Source organism: Manis pentadactyla, chromosome 10, assembly GCF_030020395.1.
Source record: "Manis pentadactyla isolate mManPen7 chromosome 10, mManPen7.hap1, whole genome shotgun sequence".
NCBI classification, from domain to species: Eukaryota; Metazoa; Chordata; class Mammalia; order Pholidota; family Manidae; genus Manis; species Manis pentadactyla.
The window spans coordinates 78380592-78396295 of NC_080028.1; the positions used below are offsets into that span (position 1 = coordinate 78380592).

A 15704-nucleotide genomic window follows, 5' to 3' on the forward strand; every position below is an offset into this window, starting at 1 on the left:
GCTGTGTGGTGGCTGAGTGAGCCCAAACAAGGCCCTCGAACCTCTCCAAGCCTCAGTTCCTCTGTGTGTAAAATGGGGGTAATCCCTGCCTCCAAGGCGGTTGCAAGGCATAGGGAAAGAGCTTAGCCAGCCCTGGGGACACAGAACATGCCCAATTCCAGTAAGGACCCTGAGAGACCACACTGCCTTCCCCCTTCTCTGCCAACAGGAACCCAGTTTGTTCAGGGCCACAATAAACCCAGCCCAGGCAATAAATCCTGGTAGATCTAAGCCAGGGCTTCTCTACTGGAGATTATTTTGCCCCGTGGGTGATGTCTGGGGACATTTTTGGTTTTCCCAACTAGAGGAGTGCTGCCAGCATCCAGGGGGCAGAGGTCGGGGCTGCTGCTGAACATCTGACAGGACGACTCACAGTAAGTGCTGTCCCGGCCGAAACGACAGTAATGCCAAGGCTGAAAAACCCTGGCTGCAGCCAGTATCACTCCCCACATTCCCACCTGCCTTGCAGTTGCGGGGATGCCTGGTGACCAGAAAATGGCCAATGAGGCCCAGAGGAGAACAGGCAGGGGGCTCAGGCAAGGCCTTTGCCTCCACGGTGGAGGGCACAGGACTGTGGCTTGACCGTGCCCGCTCCGCTTTCTTCCCCACTAAGCGCGGACGCAGGCGGCACCCTGTGCAGATGAGGTGCGCAGCACGCGGACAAAGGTCGAGATCACGGTTGTGCTTCCAGTCCTGACTCCATCCAGCCACTAACCCAGTGCCCGCAGCCACCACCATGTGACTTCTTGTTATTGAGAAAAGTCAATTCCTATTTGTTTAAGTCACTCCAATTACATTTTTCTATTACTGGCAGACAATTACAAACTTAACAGATACAGAAGCTACTGGCAAAAGAAACTGATGGAATCCATACCATCCCGTAAGTTTAAAAAAGGACAAAGTAAAAGCGGAAGTCCTCCCATGGCCTATAGGACCCTCTGAGATCCGGCCCCCACTTCCTCTCTGATCGTGCTTCCTGCCTGCGCGCCGCTGACCCCGGACAGGCCCCAGGGCTGGTCCACAGACCCGCTGCCGGAAACCCCCTCAGCAGCTCTGCTGTGCGTGTCTCTCACCCCGTGGGTCTTGGGGCTGCCCGCCCACCTTTTCCACGGCCGCCTTCCACCCTGACGCCCTCGCCCTCCTCTCCCGCGAGCTCTAACATCTCAAATGACGCGCTCCCTCGGTTTCCCTGCTATTTCTCTCTCCCATTAGGTCTTTGCCCCCGACAGCTTACAGCGCTGCACATGGGAATATATTCACCCCAAATATTCACTGAGGACAGAAGAAGACGGCCATCTTGCATTTTACACAGTATTTATTAATTCCATTTTCAAGGTAGGTTCATTTTGAAAAATCACCTGAAAACTCCTCTCTAATAATACACCTCTAATTTACAACCTTTTTTTTGGATTATACAAATGTATCAGGTCTTTTTACAACAAATCCTGCCTAATCCAAAGCAGAGCAAATCCATCCTGGAGTGATGCTGTGACCCCAGGAGGCCCACCCGGAGCCTGTCCTCGGCCGGGCCGTGGTGCTCAGCAGTCCACACTCCGCATGGCAGCCACCGTGGCGGCCAGGCGACGGGGCAGGCCTTTGCTGGCCTGTCTGTACTCCTCGGGTTTGGTCTTCAGGAGCGTCACAATATTCCGGAGGGTGCGGGACGGCTGCAGGCCCAGGGCGTCCATCACGTTGATCAGGTAGTCTGGGGGGGCAAGAAGCAGACAGACCCAGCTCGGAGGACTAAGAACCAAGCACTACAGGCCTTCCCTGAGTGAGCAGCAGAGATGTCCCGCCGACCCTCAATGGCAGGGTGCTGTTCTGCCCTCCACAGCAGCCTTGAGCCTGGGCTTCTTCCCACAGGATCAGCCTGACGGAGCCTGGCCTGAGGCCTGGCATCGCATTTCAGAAAGGACCAGCCCACATCGCCGCCATCCCCGCCCCGCCCCCGCCCCCTCGGCTCTCCAGCTGGACGGCTGACCGCACCAGCGGACTAGTGGTCTCACCGGGGGCCGCCGGGCTCCCAGCCCCGCCCCCCGGCGGACCCCACCGACGCCCGGGAGAACCCAAGGAGTCCGGAGTCAAGGGCTCCTCTGGGCAGCCACTGGAGACTTCCCAGCAGAAGCCTCCCCACAGTGAAGACAAGGACAGCGTCGGGTGGCGGTTGGGGGTGGGCTGGTACCCTGCAGATCCCCCCAGTTCCTAGATAACCCCTTGGGTTACTAAAGACAGATTCCTGAGCCCACCCTGACCAAGGATGAGCCTGCCCAAGGGCAGGTTCAAGGACTCTGTCCTAGAAAGCAGCCGCATGAGTCTAACCACGAGGCAAGCTAGGGCGACACTGACGGAGTGGGGGAGAAACCTGGGATTTCCAAGGTCAGGACGACCTCAGTGAAGTCCCTCGGCCTCTGCCGCCCCTGCTTCCACCTGCCGAAGCTGCTGTTCAGAAAGTGAACCAGGACAATGGCCCTGAAAGCACGTGGTGTGTTGTGGGTGGTCAACGACTGGGTGCTGCCTTTCCTTCCTCCTTCCTCCGGGGCGACCTGAACCTGAGGGTGGCATTCCACAGCATTCCAGGCTCTGCCCTCTTCCTGCTCTAAACCTTGGAAGTCCACACCACCCGGCAGATCCCCGCTTACTTTCTGATCACTGCCCGGGTTCACCAATCTCCCTGACTGGACTACAGCTCCAGGTGTGGCCTGCGTTTTCCCTTGGGTCTTCTTTGGGAGGAGGGAAGCTCAGAGCAGGGCCCATAGGAGGTGCCTGCTCCGTCCTGGCTGGCTGGCTGACTCAAGTCAACTCAGGAGAGCTGCTTCCCAGGAGGGGTGCCAGCAATCGGCGAAGCACCTACCTCCTGCACAAGTTTATCCTCAAAACTGAGCTCTACTCAGCTGTCAGCCAGCAGCTGCAAAGTGGGGACCATTGGTCCACTACAACATTCTCTGTTTGGCCAACACAGTGCTTTGGTTTGGCTTGGTTTTGAGTAATCTGAATGTCTTTAAGGTGGCCATGCATTGTCACAGACCTCACTGCTCTCTACTGTATTACCACGTGGCAACTTCTCCATCAGCTTTGTCTCCCAGGATCCTGACCACATGCCCTAGTGTGAGCTCTAAGCACAGGAACTGTTTTGGTCTTGTACTCATTCCCTGGCACCCCGGCCGGCACATAACAGCGGCCCAGTCAATGCTGAAGGAGTGAGCAGATGGTTCCAGACAGGGAGAAACAACGTGGACAACTGATGTCCTGGAGCAAGGCCCTGGTGGCACTCATTCAACTCCCAGTGGACTCTCTGCTCACTGCTCTGTCTATACCATCAACCGCCCAGGAGCACAGGCGTGTCCGCAGCTCTCTCCTCTGAGCACTGCCCAGGGAAGTGAAGGACAGCTGGCTGCTCCTCTGTGCCTGCTGAGCTGCCTACCGAGTGAGCACAGGGAACCAGGGCAGCTGCACTCGATCCAGCTCCCAGCATTGGCGCTGGGACCCAGAGGGGTGCACCTCCCTTCTATTTCTCCTTCCACAAGAGGCTGGCTTGGCCCTGTGGTCACCCAGGTCAAGCTCTGGCTGGGACCTCAAGGGGCTGATCGTTAAGGCTCTTGCCACCTTCCCAAAAGCTGCCTCAAGTGAAGAATGGGAAGTCAATGGAACAACACCAAGAGACCAGGAGCCTCCTCTGCCACCCACCCACAGCACCCCCACCCGAGGGGGACCCCCAGTGACACACACCACCAGGAGCAGGTGGGCACATGCCCCTCCGACTTGGGAAGCAGTCAGGTATGCTAGCGGCCCCATCGTGCAACTGCTCTGTGCCTCAGTTTCCTCATCAGCGTGACTGGAGGCAAGAGCAGCAGCCTCACAGGGGAGCTCCAAAGATTGCCTAAGATGGCGGGCATGAGTGTCTGGCTCGGTGCCTGGCGGGTAGTGAGGATGTAGTCCACCTTAGGCTGGGTGATAGTTACATTAGCGGAGCAGACACTGAGGCAGGGCAAGGCAGTGTTCCCACTCCTCTCCTCGAAGCTCTACAGGGGTTGGCAGCTGCGGCAGCCTATCAGAATCTGCCCTGCACATTTTCCAAACTACCACTGTCTGGGCTTCAGCCCAGACTTAATCAAGTCAGAATTTATGGGGGCGGGGCCTGGAGAATCTGCATATTTAACAAGCTTCCCAGACAAATCCAGAGTTGAAGTTATGAGATTCCTGGCACGGAGGGGGACCAGCATGGACTGGGCCACAGCTGTCCCTCCCACCCCATTCAGGTCACCCACCGATGTCGGTGGCCAGCTGCTTGGTGGAGTGCGGGGTCAGCTCGGGGATCTGCAGGATCACGTCACAGTAGGTCTGCATTGTGGCTCTGGCAATCGAGCCCAGCCAGTTGTCAGCCATGTTGTCCAGCTCAGGCAGTTCATCCCCTGGAAAGGGAAATACATGAGTGTTCACTGTGTGATTCTTTCCAATTTTCTGTAGGTTTGAAAATTTTCATAATAAAATGTTGAGAGAGAGGGAAAAAAAAAAAAACCAAATCCAGATTGGCTCGCTGTTAGGTTTTTGACCACTGCTACAATTTTACTTTACAGCTAGAATTTTTTCCTTCTTAACAAAGCCCAACCCTGATGCTTAGCACATCATAAGCAATTAATAAACCTTTCTTAAGTGAATGAATGAGTGAAGGAAAACAACTGCATGCGCACTAACTGGATATGCATTTACTTATAGGGGAACAATAAGACATTATGCTTTTCCTGGTGTGATGCAATAGATGGTAGACACAGCACCACAGTTTTCTCATCAAAGAACTTAACTTTGAACTTAGTCCTTATTAACAGAGACATATAATGGACTATTTGTGGGTGAAATAATGTGACGCCTGGGACTTGATTTAAATACTCTTGCAAAAGAAAATATATATGAATATCTGAAACAAGGAGCTATTCTTGCAGCCAGATGATGAGTACCTTCATTGTACTAGTCTCACTAATTCTGTGTATGTTTGTATGTGAAAATTTCTATGAAAAAAAATTTTCACTTAAAAAGTATATGAGAAAGTAGATGAAAATAAAAATCACTTCCATAACCTCACGGCTGTGATCAATAAAACTATCAACATTTTCATGTAAATGTATTTTTACACACAAGAGAAACATATTCACAAAGTTTTCAGACAATACAGAAATATAGTGACTAAAATATAAACATCTGTCATACCCTTCCTCCTAGTTTGGTTATGTATCCACGAACCTGTTTTCAATGCTTTTACTTGGATATGTACATGTACATACACAGGGTTGGGTCTTTTCCAAAACGTAAGTAATTTTGCATCTTGTCTTTTGGCTTAATAAGATCAATATTGTTGAAAGTCTTACCTGTAAGTACAAATAGTTTGACATTTTATCTTATAAAGAAAATTATTTTTTTGAATGTATACATTCTGTAAGCATCACAATATACTTAACTACTCCCCAGATAATAGACATTTGGGTTGTCTGTAATTTTTTGCTATTACAAACAATTCTGCCTTGAACCTCCTCACATGCACCTCCGTGGGCACATAAACCTGGATTTCTCTAGAATGGACATCTAGGAGAGGAAACTGCTTGGTCAACAAGGATGGGTTTATTTTGACTCTTGATAGAGACCATCCTCCAGACAGCCTTTATCAATTTATTCTCCCATCGGCAGGGTCTCATCTTTGGTTTTGTTTAAATCATGAGATACATTGTACATATGGTAGAACATCACGTTTTAGAGAACAATGCCCATGCAACCACCTCCCTGGTCAGGAAAAAGGCCACTGCCGGTACCCAGAAGCCCCCGCCTGCCCCTCCAAGCCCATGCAGCGGGCGGCCACCAGCCAGACGCCACCCAATCCCAGAACCTAGTCCCGCCCGGCCCTGAAGCTTCCCCTAACACTTGCACCTCCGGCGGCTCTAGCTTTGACTATAGAGATTCTTTGTCTTATTTTTTTTGCTCAATAATGTCACTGTGAGAATCATTCATGTCATTATGTATAATTATAGCTCATTGATTTTTAATATTCTTTTCTCTTTCATCGTATGGCTTTTTCATCGCATGACAGTCTTATAATGTAGGTATCTGTTTTACTGCTAATGGACATTGGGGTTGCTTCCAGACTGGGGCTATTACCAAGTTGCCATGAATATTCTGATAGATGTGTGTAGAGGCATGTATGCAAGAGGGTCTAGGACATACACCTAGAGTAAAACTGATGGGCCAAAAGGTATGCACACTGTAACTTATACTGTAAAATGCCAAACTGTGTCCAAGTGGAGATACCAATTTACAGTGGTGATGGAAGTTCCCTAGTCTTTCTTGCATTGATATGCACAGTTTTTAAAATGGGCTCATACTGCATATAGTATTGAACAACCATTCTTCACACTTAATATGCTGAGAATATCTGTGTAAGTCATTAACTATTCTTTTTAATATCACTTTAATAGCTGCATAGTATTTCACTATATGGTTACCAAAATTTTTTCACCAATCTCTAAAGTCCCACCTTTTCTTTTCAGTGTTTGGCTTTTATAAAGAATGTTTGGATTACTATTCATAGTGCTATTATGATTATTTTACAAGTTCATGATTATTTTATTAGCATAACTGTCCAGAAATCCTGATCTAACAAGTATGCAACATCTCAAAGGCTTCTGATCTTATGTCAAACAGCCCTCCAGCTGAGCTGTTTGCTAAGATTTGTGCATTTTATTGTATGTACCTCAAAAAAAAAAACCCAGCACTCTATAAATTCAAACTGTACAATTAAACTGTTTTTCTCCACTCTTGCCAATATTTAGTGTAAATGCTTAAAAACGTGTCTCTATACAGATATAGATAAAGGCTATATAGTCAATTTGGTAAGTTATTAAATGATATCCTACTTTCATTCACATCTATTAGAGGCTTATTGAAGTTAAGCATTTCTTTCTATATTCTTAGGTTATCTGACTGCCTTCAGGTTATTAATTTATTTTTCTGTGGGGTATTCATCTTTTCTTACTGATTTTTAAGAACTTTTATAAAATGAGGATAATAAGCACTGCCTACCATTTATGTGGCTGTTTTACTAGTTTATCATCTACCTTTTGATTTCCTTCAGAGTTTCTAGCTTTCATTTCAAAAAGCCTTCCCTTCCCGACCGCTAAGATTAATTAATATTGACTCCTCGATTTTAGCTTAGCAGATGCCACGTTTTAAAATTTAAATATAATTATTTCTCTTTTCAAAAAATTATATGGATACCCTTCATGTTTATGATATCATGAAACTTATGGAGGTTTTATGTATATCATTTTCACAAACAATTTATGAACACTTGACAATAAATAATGCCTGTTCTCTGTAGGACAAAGGTGCGGTGTGTTGATTTAATGAAGCTCGCTGATTCTATCGAATAATTCCTCCTTTATCCTCATTTGTTTCCCTTTTTGATCTGTTAAAACGTAAAAGGGAGGTAATGATTTTCTCAGTACAAACATGGTTCTGCCAAATCCTCATGCTATGTCCAACGGCTCCTTCTCTCTCTCAGCGCCGTGTTATTTGACACACAGGGCACGGGGCTCTTCTGGGCTCACTGTAGAATCCACCTTTCATCAACATGAACCATCACTTTGGTCTCATTTATTATCTTTTGGTTTAATTCAACTTCATCTAATAGCAAAGCATCGGCCCTGCTTTCTCTTTCTTTGCTTTTATGTGGGCTCCTGTTGGCACCCCTTTATTTTTAACCTTGCACTCTGATTTTACTTTCTGTGTGGCTCCTTCTCCTAAGCTGCTCAATCTTCTACAGACCAAGCAATTTTTTTCCCTGTTTGCTCAACCTTACAGAGGGAGGCCTATAATGCCCGATATGAGTATAAGGTTATTTTTGATAAGAGTATGTGGTCCCTGTTCAAATCGGTCAGGCCCAGATAATGAGAAAAAGGAAAGGGTTAGTTTTTTGTATTTTCACTGTGTTAGTTTAGGGACCCAGAAGCCACAGGGAGCTGGGAGTTAGCTACAGCCTGAAGCATCTGAACAGGAAATGTCACTTCTATGCTTGTCCTAACAAGCAAAACTGCTCTTACGAGGTGTCACTTTTCTTGGCACAAGGCGCCATAGAGGGGCTCGCACTCGCTCACTGGCACCGTTGCCACTTGACTCGCTCCCACCACCATCCAGTGCCTGAGCACCAGGCCCTCCTCCCGCTGGCCCCCAGCTCAGGGGCACTGGAGCATCCCCGGAGGCCTCTCCGCAATCCTCCCAGGGACACTCTGCCTAAGGCGAGACAAAGTGAGGGCAGCTCTTTCCCTCACCCACTCTGTCCTGCACAAGTTCCTCGGAGGCTGCAAGAGGTGGCTCCGATCTTTCTCTGTCACTGTTTTCCACTTTCACAATTCCAGGGGGAGTTGGGGGACATGTGTGTGGGGAGGGGATAGGGGGATGAAATGAGCATGCAGTTGCCTCTTGAGCCTCTCACCCCTTTCCTGCGGGTGCCCCTCACCTTGCTCAGGAGGAAACGGCAGCTTCCCGGCGTGCAGCGCCAGCTCTAAAGCAGAGTCCTCCTGAGTCACAAATGGGTCAAGATTCAGGGGGAGGGACATGATGTACTGCCCGATCTGAAACGAAAGAAAATACCTGCAGCCCGACATCGATGCACACAGGCCATGACTTCATGCAGTACATTCCTGAGAAGGCAGACAGACAGGACTCCTCCTCCTGGGCCAACCCCAGGCCTGAGCAAGCCGGTGTGTGGTGACACTCGTGATGACAGCACCTCAAAAAAATCAACCGTAGCTTGCCTGCAGATTATAGATTCACCCTTCTCACTAATGGCCCCAATATGTTTGGAATACGTTCATGCAATCTCTAACTCAAAAGACACAGTGGATACCAAAGTGCTTTGTAAAACCCAAAGCCCATGTGTAAATATAAGTTATTGTTACTGTTTAGGATGAAAAACCAGGAAGATGCTAAAATGTCAACAGTGCAGAGCCAAACAAGAACTCAAATGCTGTCTTCTGGATCTGGATTTCTCCCTTGTAGGCAATTTAACCAAGAGAAGGAAGGAATTTTGTTGGAAAAAAGCCACTTATAATTGTAAATTAACATGGAGGAAAACTATGTTATTTCATAATACAATCTCTAGAAAATAAAGAGCAACAAAGCCTTCTTGCTGGTGGGGAATGGCAAAAGGTAAGGTTACAACACATTTGGGATGAGCCCACAAATGATACACTATTCATCAGATACACCTGACTGGCACCATGGGTGTAATTTAGACACCAATTTCTATTACAACTCGTAAGTGTCTTGGATTTTAAAGTAAGTCTATGTTTTGTTTCAAAATAAGGTTGGTTTTCAGGTTATGACAACATGTTTTTTTTTAAAGGTCTTTGAGCCTGTTGTGGCTTTTTGGGGCTCTATATTCATTCCATACATTCATCTCAACTTAGAGTTGACCTGATTCTGCAAGTTCAAGTCTGAGGACTGTCAAAGTAAGATCTTGTCAATCAGCCTAGCACACATCTACAAAATGACAGGTACCACATAGAACACGGTGTCCAGAAGTTAATGCAGACTTCAAGATCTACCCAGCCCAGAACTACAGGATGACTACACCCTCATTTCCAAACACTTAATATAGACAGGCTGTAGTAGGTCTCAGTATCATGCTAACAAAAAACTGTTAGTTTGGCCTCCCTTTCAAGATGTACACAGATGGTAAAATAAGTTAAATCAGTTTTTCCTTTCATACTCACTACCATCTTTCACTCAAACTAGGCAAGTGGCCACTCACCTCACTAATAACAACCACCACTGCATATTTCCTCTCAAAAATGGCAACAAATTCATTATTTTCCCACAAGGCTGGAGGAAGGGAAGGATGCTGATTTCTGGGGTTGGAATTTCTCCATTCCAATGCCACTCAGCAGGCACTTCCTGGACACCTATTATGTGCAAAGACCCAAGGCGCTTTCCTGTATTTGGTACGCCTTTCATCTGTAACTACAACCTTTTGGCTGAGTTCACAGGCCCAGTTTTATTTGGAAAAAAAGCATCACCATCTTTATACCTTGCGTCCATGCTGCTTCTAATCGTTCAAATCATTTTCTCCTGTTTCATCCCCTTCAATGCCCACATGGCTGTGTGTGCACAGGGCATTCACCAACAAGGCAAAGTGTCCTTTGGGTGCAAAAGTTCAATAATCTAACATCTCAAACTTAAGTTAATTGGCCTTAGCTGGTAGGGACTGCTGTGGTTCCTCAACAGGTTCCTTGACTCCAGGTCTCTCTTAGGAACCATGTTTATTTTTTGGAAATCAGCATGGAAAGGGAGACTTATCATTGAACCTGTGGGTATCTGTCTACTATTCTCACATGTTCAATAAACATTCCTTGACATCCTGTTTGGGTAAGCCCAGTGACTAGGGAAAAATTAAAAGCAATGTGGTCAGATGGACTTGAGTTTGAGCTCTGGCCCTACCACCATGTGACCTGGGGCAGCTTACTTTGTCTGTCGGGGCCCTGCTTCCACATCTCTGAAATAAGGAGGACCTCATCCTTATGTCACAGGGCTGTGGCAGGGATGAAATGAATATCGTGTGATACATACATGAGCAGGTGGCACCCTAACAGACTAGCCGCTGGATAAATGGCTTCCCAGCCCCACTCCTATTCCCCAGAGCCTGGGTGCTTGCCTGTGAAACACCGCCACCAACCAGCTCACAGAGTTGTTGTTAAGATAATGTTCCATCCAGAGCACGCACTATCTCTCGGCACTGATAAAAGCCAAGCACTGTCCTGGCACATGGTGCATGTTCAATAAATGCTCGTTTCCCAGGTTCAGATCATCAGCCCCTAGGTACAACCTAGAGCTCACGAGGGCCACAGAAGCTGGAAAGGACCCTGGCCTGGAAATGCTCTTCCTTGCTCCTCTACATCTCAGTTTCTTCAGCTTTAAAATCAATTTACTAACTTCTCAGGTCTCTTCTGGCATCATGTCCTGAATTAATTTAGATTGTAATGCACAGCATCTCAATTTTAAAAATAATACTATTCCCAGTGATTGTAAAGGCCAACCCACATCTTAACAGTTTCACCTATACAGGATATTGGGTAATGCCCTGGGAGAACAGAAGGAGATGATCCCCATTTTGAACTTGACACTGATCCCAATGAACAGAGAGCAGAATGCCATCCTCCTTGCTACTGCCAGCAGGCTCACCACACACTTCTTTGAACTGTACAATATTTACTTTTAAAATTCCTTTGGCTCTATTACAGTAGAGTCATAACTTATATAGGGGTGAGTTCTAAAGTGAGAGCATAAGGCAGACATCACCTATCTCAAAATCACCCTTGAGAATCCCAGAAATCCCGGAGGGCAAGGCACACATGGCTCCGGTATCGTACTCCTATCTAGTGTTCTGTTTGCACACGGATAGTTAAGAGCCTCGGAGTCAGGCTACAGGAAGGAATGAAGGAAAGGCCATGTGTGGATGCCTGGTGACCATCAGCTCCCAGGGCCAGGTGCGTAGGAGGGAAGGACTCCAAATGCCCAGCTTCCCTGCAGGGCTGCTTCTGTTTTTTTTAAATAGCCTCTATCACTGCAATCCTTGTTAAGAGACTTCTTTCCTGCTGTGAACTTAAACATGAGCACATTTAGCACAAGGCTCAGCACAGAGTAGGTGCTCATTAAACTTCATTACATTTGAATTCAGAGCTACATACACTCAGTTCTTCTGAAAAGTCATAGAGAATTTGGCCACCTGCTTCATGTCTTCCCAAGCCAGAATATCCTACTGGACTCACACTCTGATGCCCTCAGGAACTAGTCACACCTTATACTGGGAAGAAAGGAAGAGAGGTAGGAATGGGTTAGGTTCTGAAATCAGCAAGTGCTTTGGCAGCTGACTTAATAAGGAAATCTGCTGCATTTCCTTAAAGTCCTGAACATGGATGGACACTACCCAGAAGCAAAGGTCCAGAAAGCACTGATGTGATACTTTACCCAAAAGGGCCAGAATCAAAAGACAAGGTAAGGTCTGAAATGGAATGCTATAAACCACCCAGGAGAAAAGCATGGAAGCTCTTACGTTGCTGATGTACTCGAGGGGGGTGAGGCTGAAGGTGGGCAGGTCATCCGTCAGGGTTTCTCTGATGCCAACTGTGTTCCAGCTCTAGGGCAGGAAGGACAGAAAGCTATCATGTCACAGTAAACGAGCAGTGTGGGAAATTTCGTGCCATGAGCTGGAAAATACTGGAAGAATGCAGCATTTCCCATAGGCATCATCTTTGCTCAGAGCTGGCCTTGGGAACCATTACCACTCTCAGATTAGTGGTTTCTCTTTAAATCGGCACCCTGAAGCCCACCATAGAAAAAGGATCCTTTCTCTCTCTGCATTCCTGCATATCCATTAGACAGGAACTCCTGCTTTTCCAACTGAACTCTTCTGTAGGAATCAGTCCCTTCTGTTCATCTCACTCAGAATGGGGAATGAAGAGTTGGGTATCCTGAGGTCCACTGGGTGGGCTCAACAGGCTAAAAGCCAGCCTATTGCTCCCGGGTATTCAGCACACTGAGGAGACTAGAACCCCCTAAAATCCTCCAGAAACCACACATAAATCCCATATCTTGGGAAGGAGGCTTGGAAAGCCCTTTCCAGCTGCAGGAATATCCACACCACATTCACCAATACTACTTTACTAAGTTAGGGCTGCTGTTTTTATTTCTACCTGCCTTCTGCATCTATTTATTAAATGACTTGGAACTCAGAGGGAAAGAGATGCAAAAGAACCTCCAATCGCCACCAGCTACCCTTTTGTCTTCTTCGTGACCCCTCTGTCTAGGAAGATCCCTCAGCACCAACATGTCATTGTCATTTAAAACGGAATGTCTATAGTATCACTGCGTGAGCCTTCTCAGAGTCCTCTACAGAGGTGGGCAAATTACCAGCACACATGTGGTTACAGAGTTCACCTTGGCACACACAGAAATCTAGTTTCTTAATTCCAACCTGAGTCACCCTAAAGCCAGCCTGGAAAACAAGGCGCTTTCTGGCTGTACTCCTGGAGTGACTCTCGAGGTCATGTTGTAGCTGCTCTCTGCAGCCACCTGATGCCCGATCTGGTTGCTTGATCCTTTAAGTAGCAGCGTACCGGGAATGTAATGACCATGTCCACTCCCGGGCTCCCGGCCCAGGCTAAACCTCAGCCCTCCTCCCTATGCTCTCTAGCACCAACTCAGTTCGTCTGATTTTTTTTGCTCTCAACACATTTTCTTCCTTACCCCTGCAGTTCTCTTAACTCCTTGTTCTTGCTTGAGAATCCTGGTCTGTTTCAAAACATCCTACTTTTTTTCAGTTAACTCCCACCCCACTGAGAAGGAACACTCCACTCACACCATGGGCCAAGTCCCTGTGATGCACAGGGCCCTGTCCTAGGCTTTGGAGAGAGGAGACAAAGAGACGTTAAGACTCGGTCCTCGCGTTCCAGAAGCTCCCTGGGGAACCAAGGTGCCCTGACACAACCCCACCCTTTATCCCCTACACCTCCCCCTGCACACACACTCACACACACACACACACACACACGCAGGCTTGCACAACAAGAGTCCTCAGAGGCAGAAGCAAGGTTTGAGACAGTAAGAGCTCAGAGGGGCAGGAGCTCAGGGATATTCAAAAAGCAGTGGCCACAGGAGGCATGAGGTGCAGAGAAGGAAGGCTGGAAAGAGAAAGCTTGAGCATAAGGCCAAGAAAAGGTTTTACCTTCAACAAACAAATTGAAAGGGAGAGAAAGAAGGTCACAAGGGTAACCTGTAGTTCCAGAGACAAAAGACATATCGACCAATCCCCATGTGCAGAAGTAACCTGGATCTGATTCAGTTATATTACAACATTTATAAGACAATTAGAAAGCTGAACACTGATTGATGATATTAAGGAATTATTTTTAACTTTCTTTTCAGGGGCGATTATGGCATTGTGATTATTCTTAAGAGTTCTAGTGGTTTTGGTAAGGGGGTATATATGAGACAAACAGTGAGGAGCTGATCATGTTGAAGCAGGGTGATAAGGACATGGAGTTCCTTATACTCTTGTCTCTACTCTTGTGTATGTGTGAACATTTCCATAATCAGAAGTTTTAAAAAATAGAGTACCATGCTGGCCTGGGGAACCAGGTGAGGGTTTGGCTGGGAAGAGACAAAATCAGCAATGCTTTATGAAAATTAACGCATCAACTCAAGAGGATGGAGGGTTGTGAGGCAGATAAAAAGCTCAAGAAACAGTTTGGAGAGGATGAGAATCTGAGCTAGGGCAGCGACCCCATGGAAATAGATGGCAGACAGCTCTAAAAAGATGGAACAATACAAATGGTGGTAAAGTCCCTGGCAAAGAGGGCTGCAGCGAGGGACAGCGATGGTGAAGGTCAGAAGCAGAGAGGTCAGGGGAGCATTGGCTCCCAGGAGGCCAGGAGCAACGTCCTGGCAAGACAGGGACAAGGGCTTAGTTGTGAGGAAAGACCAGCGCCACCAAAGCACCCCCAGAGCACAGCCCTGGGAAAGGCTTCAGGGAGGAGCAGCATCCGAGAGTGACTGGCTGGAGGGCAGAGGAAAGAAGAGCCAGAGCAGAAAATGGTTTGGAGGAGGAGTGGGCTGAATTAGCAGGGGGCTTACAGAGCAGGCAGAGAAGGTGGACTCACAGAGGGTAACAGGGAAATGGATTCGTTCTTAATTGTTCAAAATATATTTGGAATCTCCCTCCTTTTCTATCCATCACCAGTTAATGTAGGTCAACATCAATAATCTATTTTGAAATGGAATATAGTGTTGTTTTATACTATTGTAACATAAAAGGGTAATATAACTTACCAGCAAATGTCAAAAACAAACATTTAATAACCAAGGTTTAGTTTTCAAATCCTTAAGGCTGAAGTGTTTGCCTCTGTATGTCGGAGAGCCCCTCCTGGCCTCCCGGCTGCCACCCTCCTTCCCCAGCAACAAGGGACCGCGTCCCCAGGATGAGCTCTGGAGGCCAGAAGTAGAGGGGAAAGGCCAGGCGAGGGGCACCAAACCCATTTCAGTGCCAACCCGAGAACAAATAACTGGGAGAATTAAGGCTTCAGAACTGAAGGTCAAGATTTTAAGCTTTGACCAAAAAATGAATTAATTGACTGATTGATTGATGGATTGATTAATAATAAAAGCCACCACATCTGGAGGATAAGGGAAATAAGAGACTATATAGGAAGGCTGATCCCCTCATCTTTCAGAGCAGTTGAAGTAATATCAGTATTACCCAAAATGGAAACGTGATTAGCAAGAAACAATGACTCCAATTTCTTAATAGTTGTCATAATCTTTTTTTTCATAACTTTGGAAGCTAATACCATTTGTGGTGAAGAAACCATTATCTCTAGTTCAACAATTCCTTTGGTTTCATTTAGCTTATCTTCTTTTTCTAGTTAAATTAAATAAATTTATCTTGTATACATTTTGCTTTTTTAAAAAAATTGCATGGGTAGTACAATTCCATTTCTTCCTACACATCTCTCTCTCCACGGATGCTGGTCCAGCCCAACCTGTGAGTGGACAGGAAGAGATGTCTGGGTTGAGAAGCACTGATTTCTATGTGGTGGGATTGATTGCTTTTTTTCTTTGGGCTTTCTTAT

At 46.8% G+C, this 15704-nt stretch overlaps 1 protein-coding gene across 3 annotated transcripts in view; it reads right to left on the reverse strand.

Moving 5' to 3' along the window:
• Positions 1-1336: 1336 nt before the first annotated feature.
• COG7 (component of oligomeric golgi complex 7) overlaps positions 1337-15704 on the reverse strand; it is a 79759-nt gene continuing 65391 nt past the window's right edge. The window contains exons 14-17 of one of the 3 annotated variants that reach the window (XM_036916946.2): positions 12131-12214; positions 8537-8597; positions 4305-4448; positions 1337-1744 (exon numbers count right to left, since the gene is read on the reverse strand). In XM_036916946.2, coding sequence (XP_036772841.2) covers positions 1578-1744; positions 4305-4448; positions 8537-8597; positions 12131-12214 — 456 coding nt within the window. In that variant the 3' untranslated portion in view covers positions 1337-1577. Of the gene's footprint in view, positions 1745-4304; positions 4449-8536; positions 8652-12130; positions 12215-15704 lie in introns of all 3 variants that reach the window. The other 2 variants (XM_036916945.2, XM_036916947.2) reach the window with 2 other exon arrangements.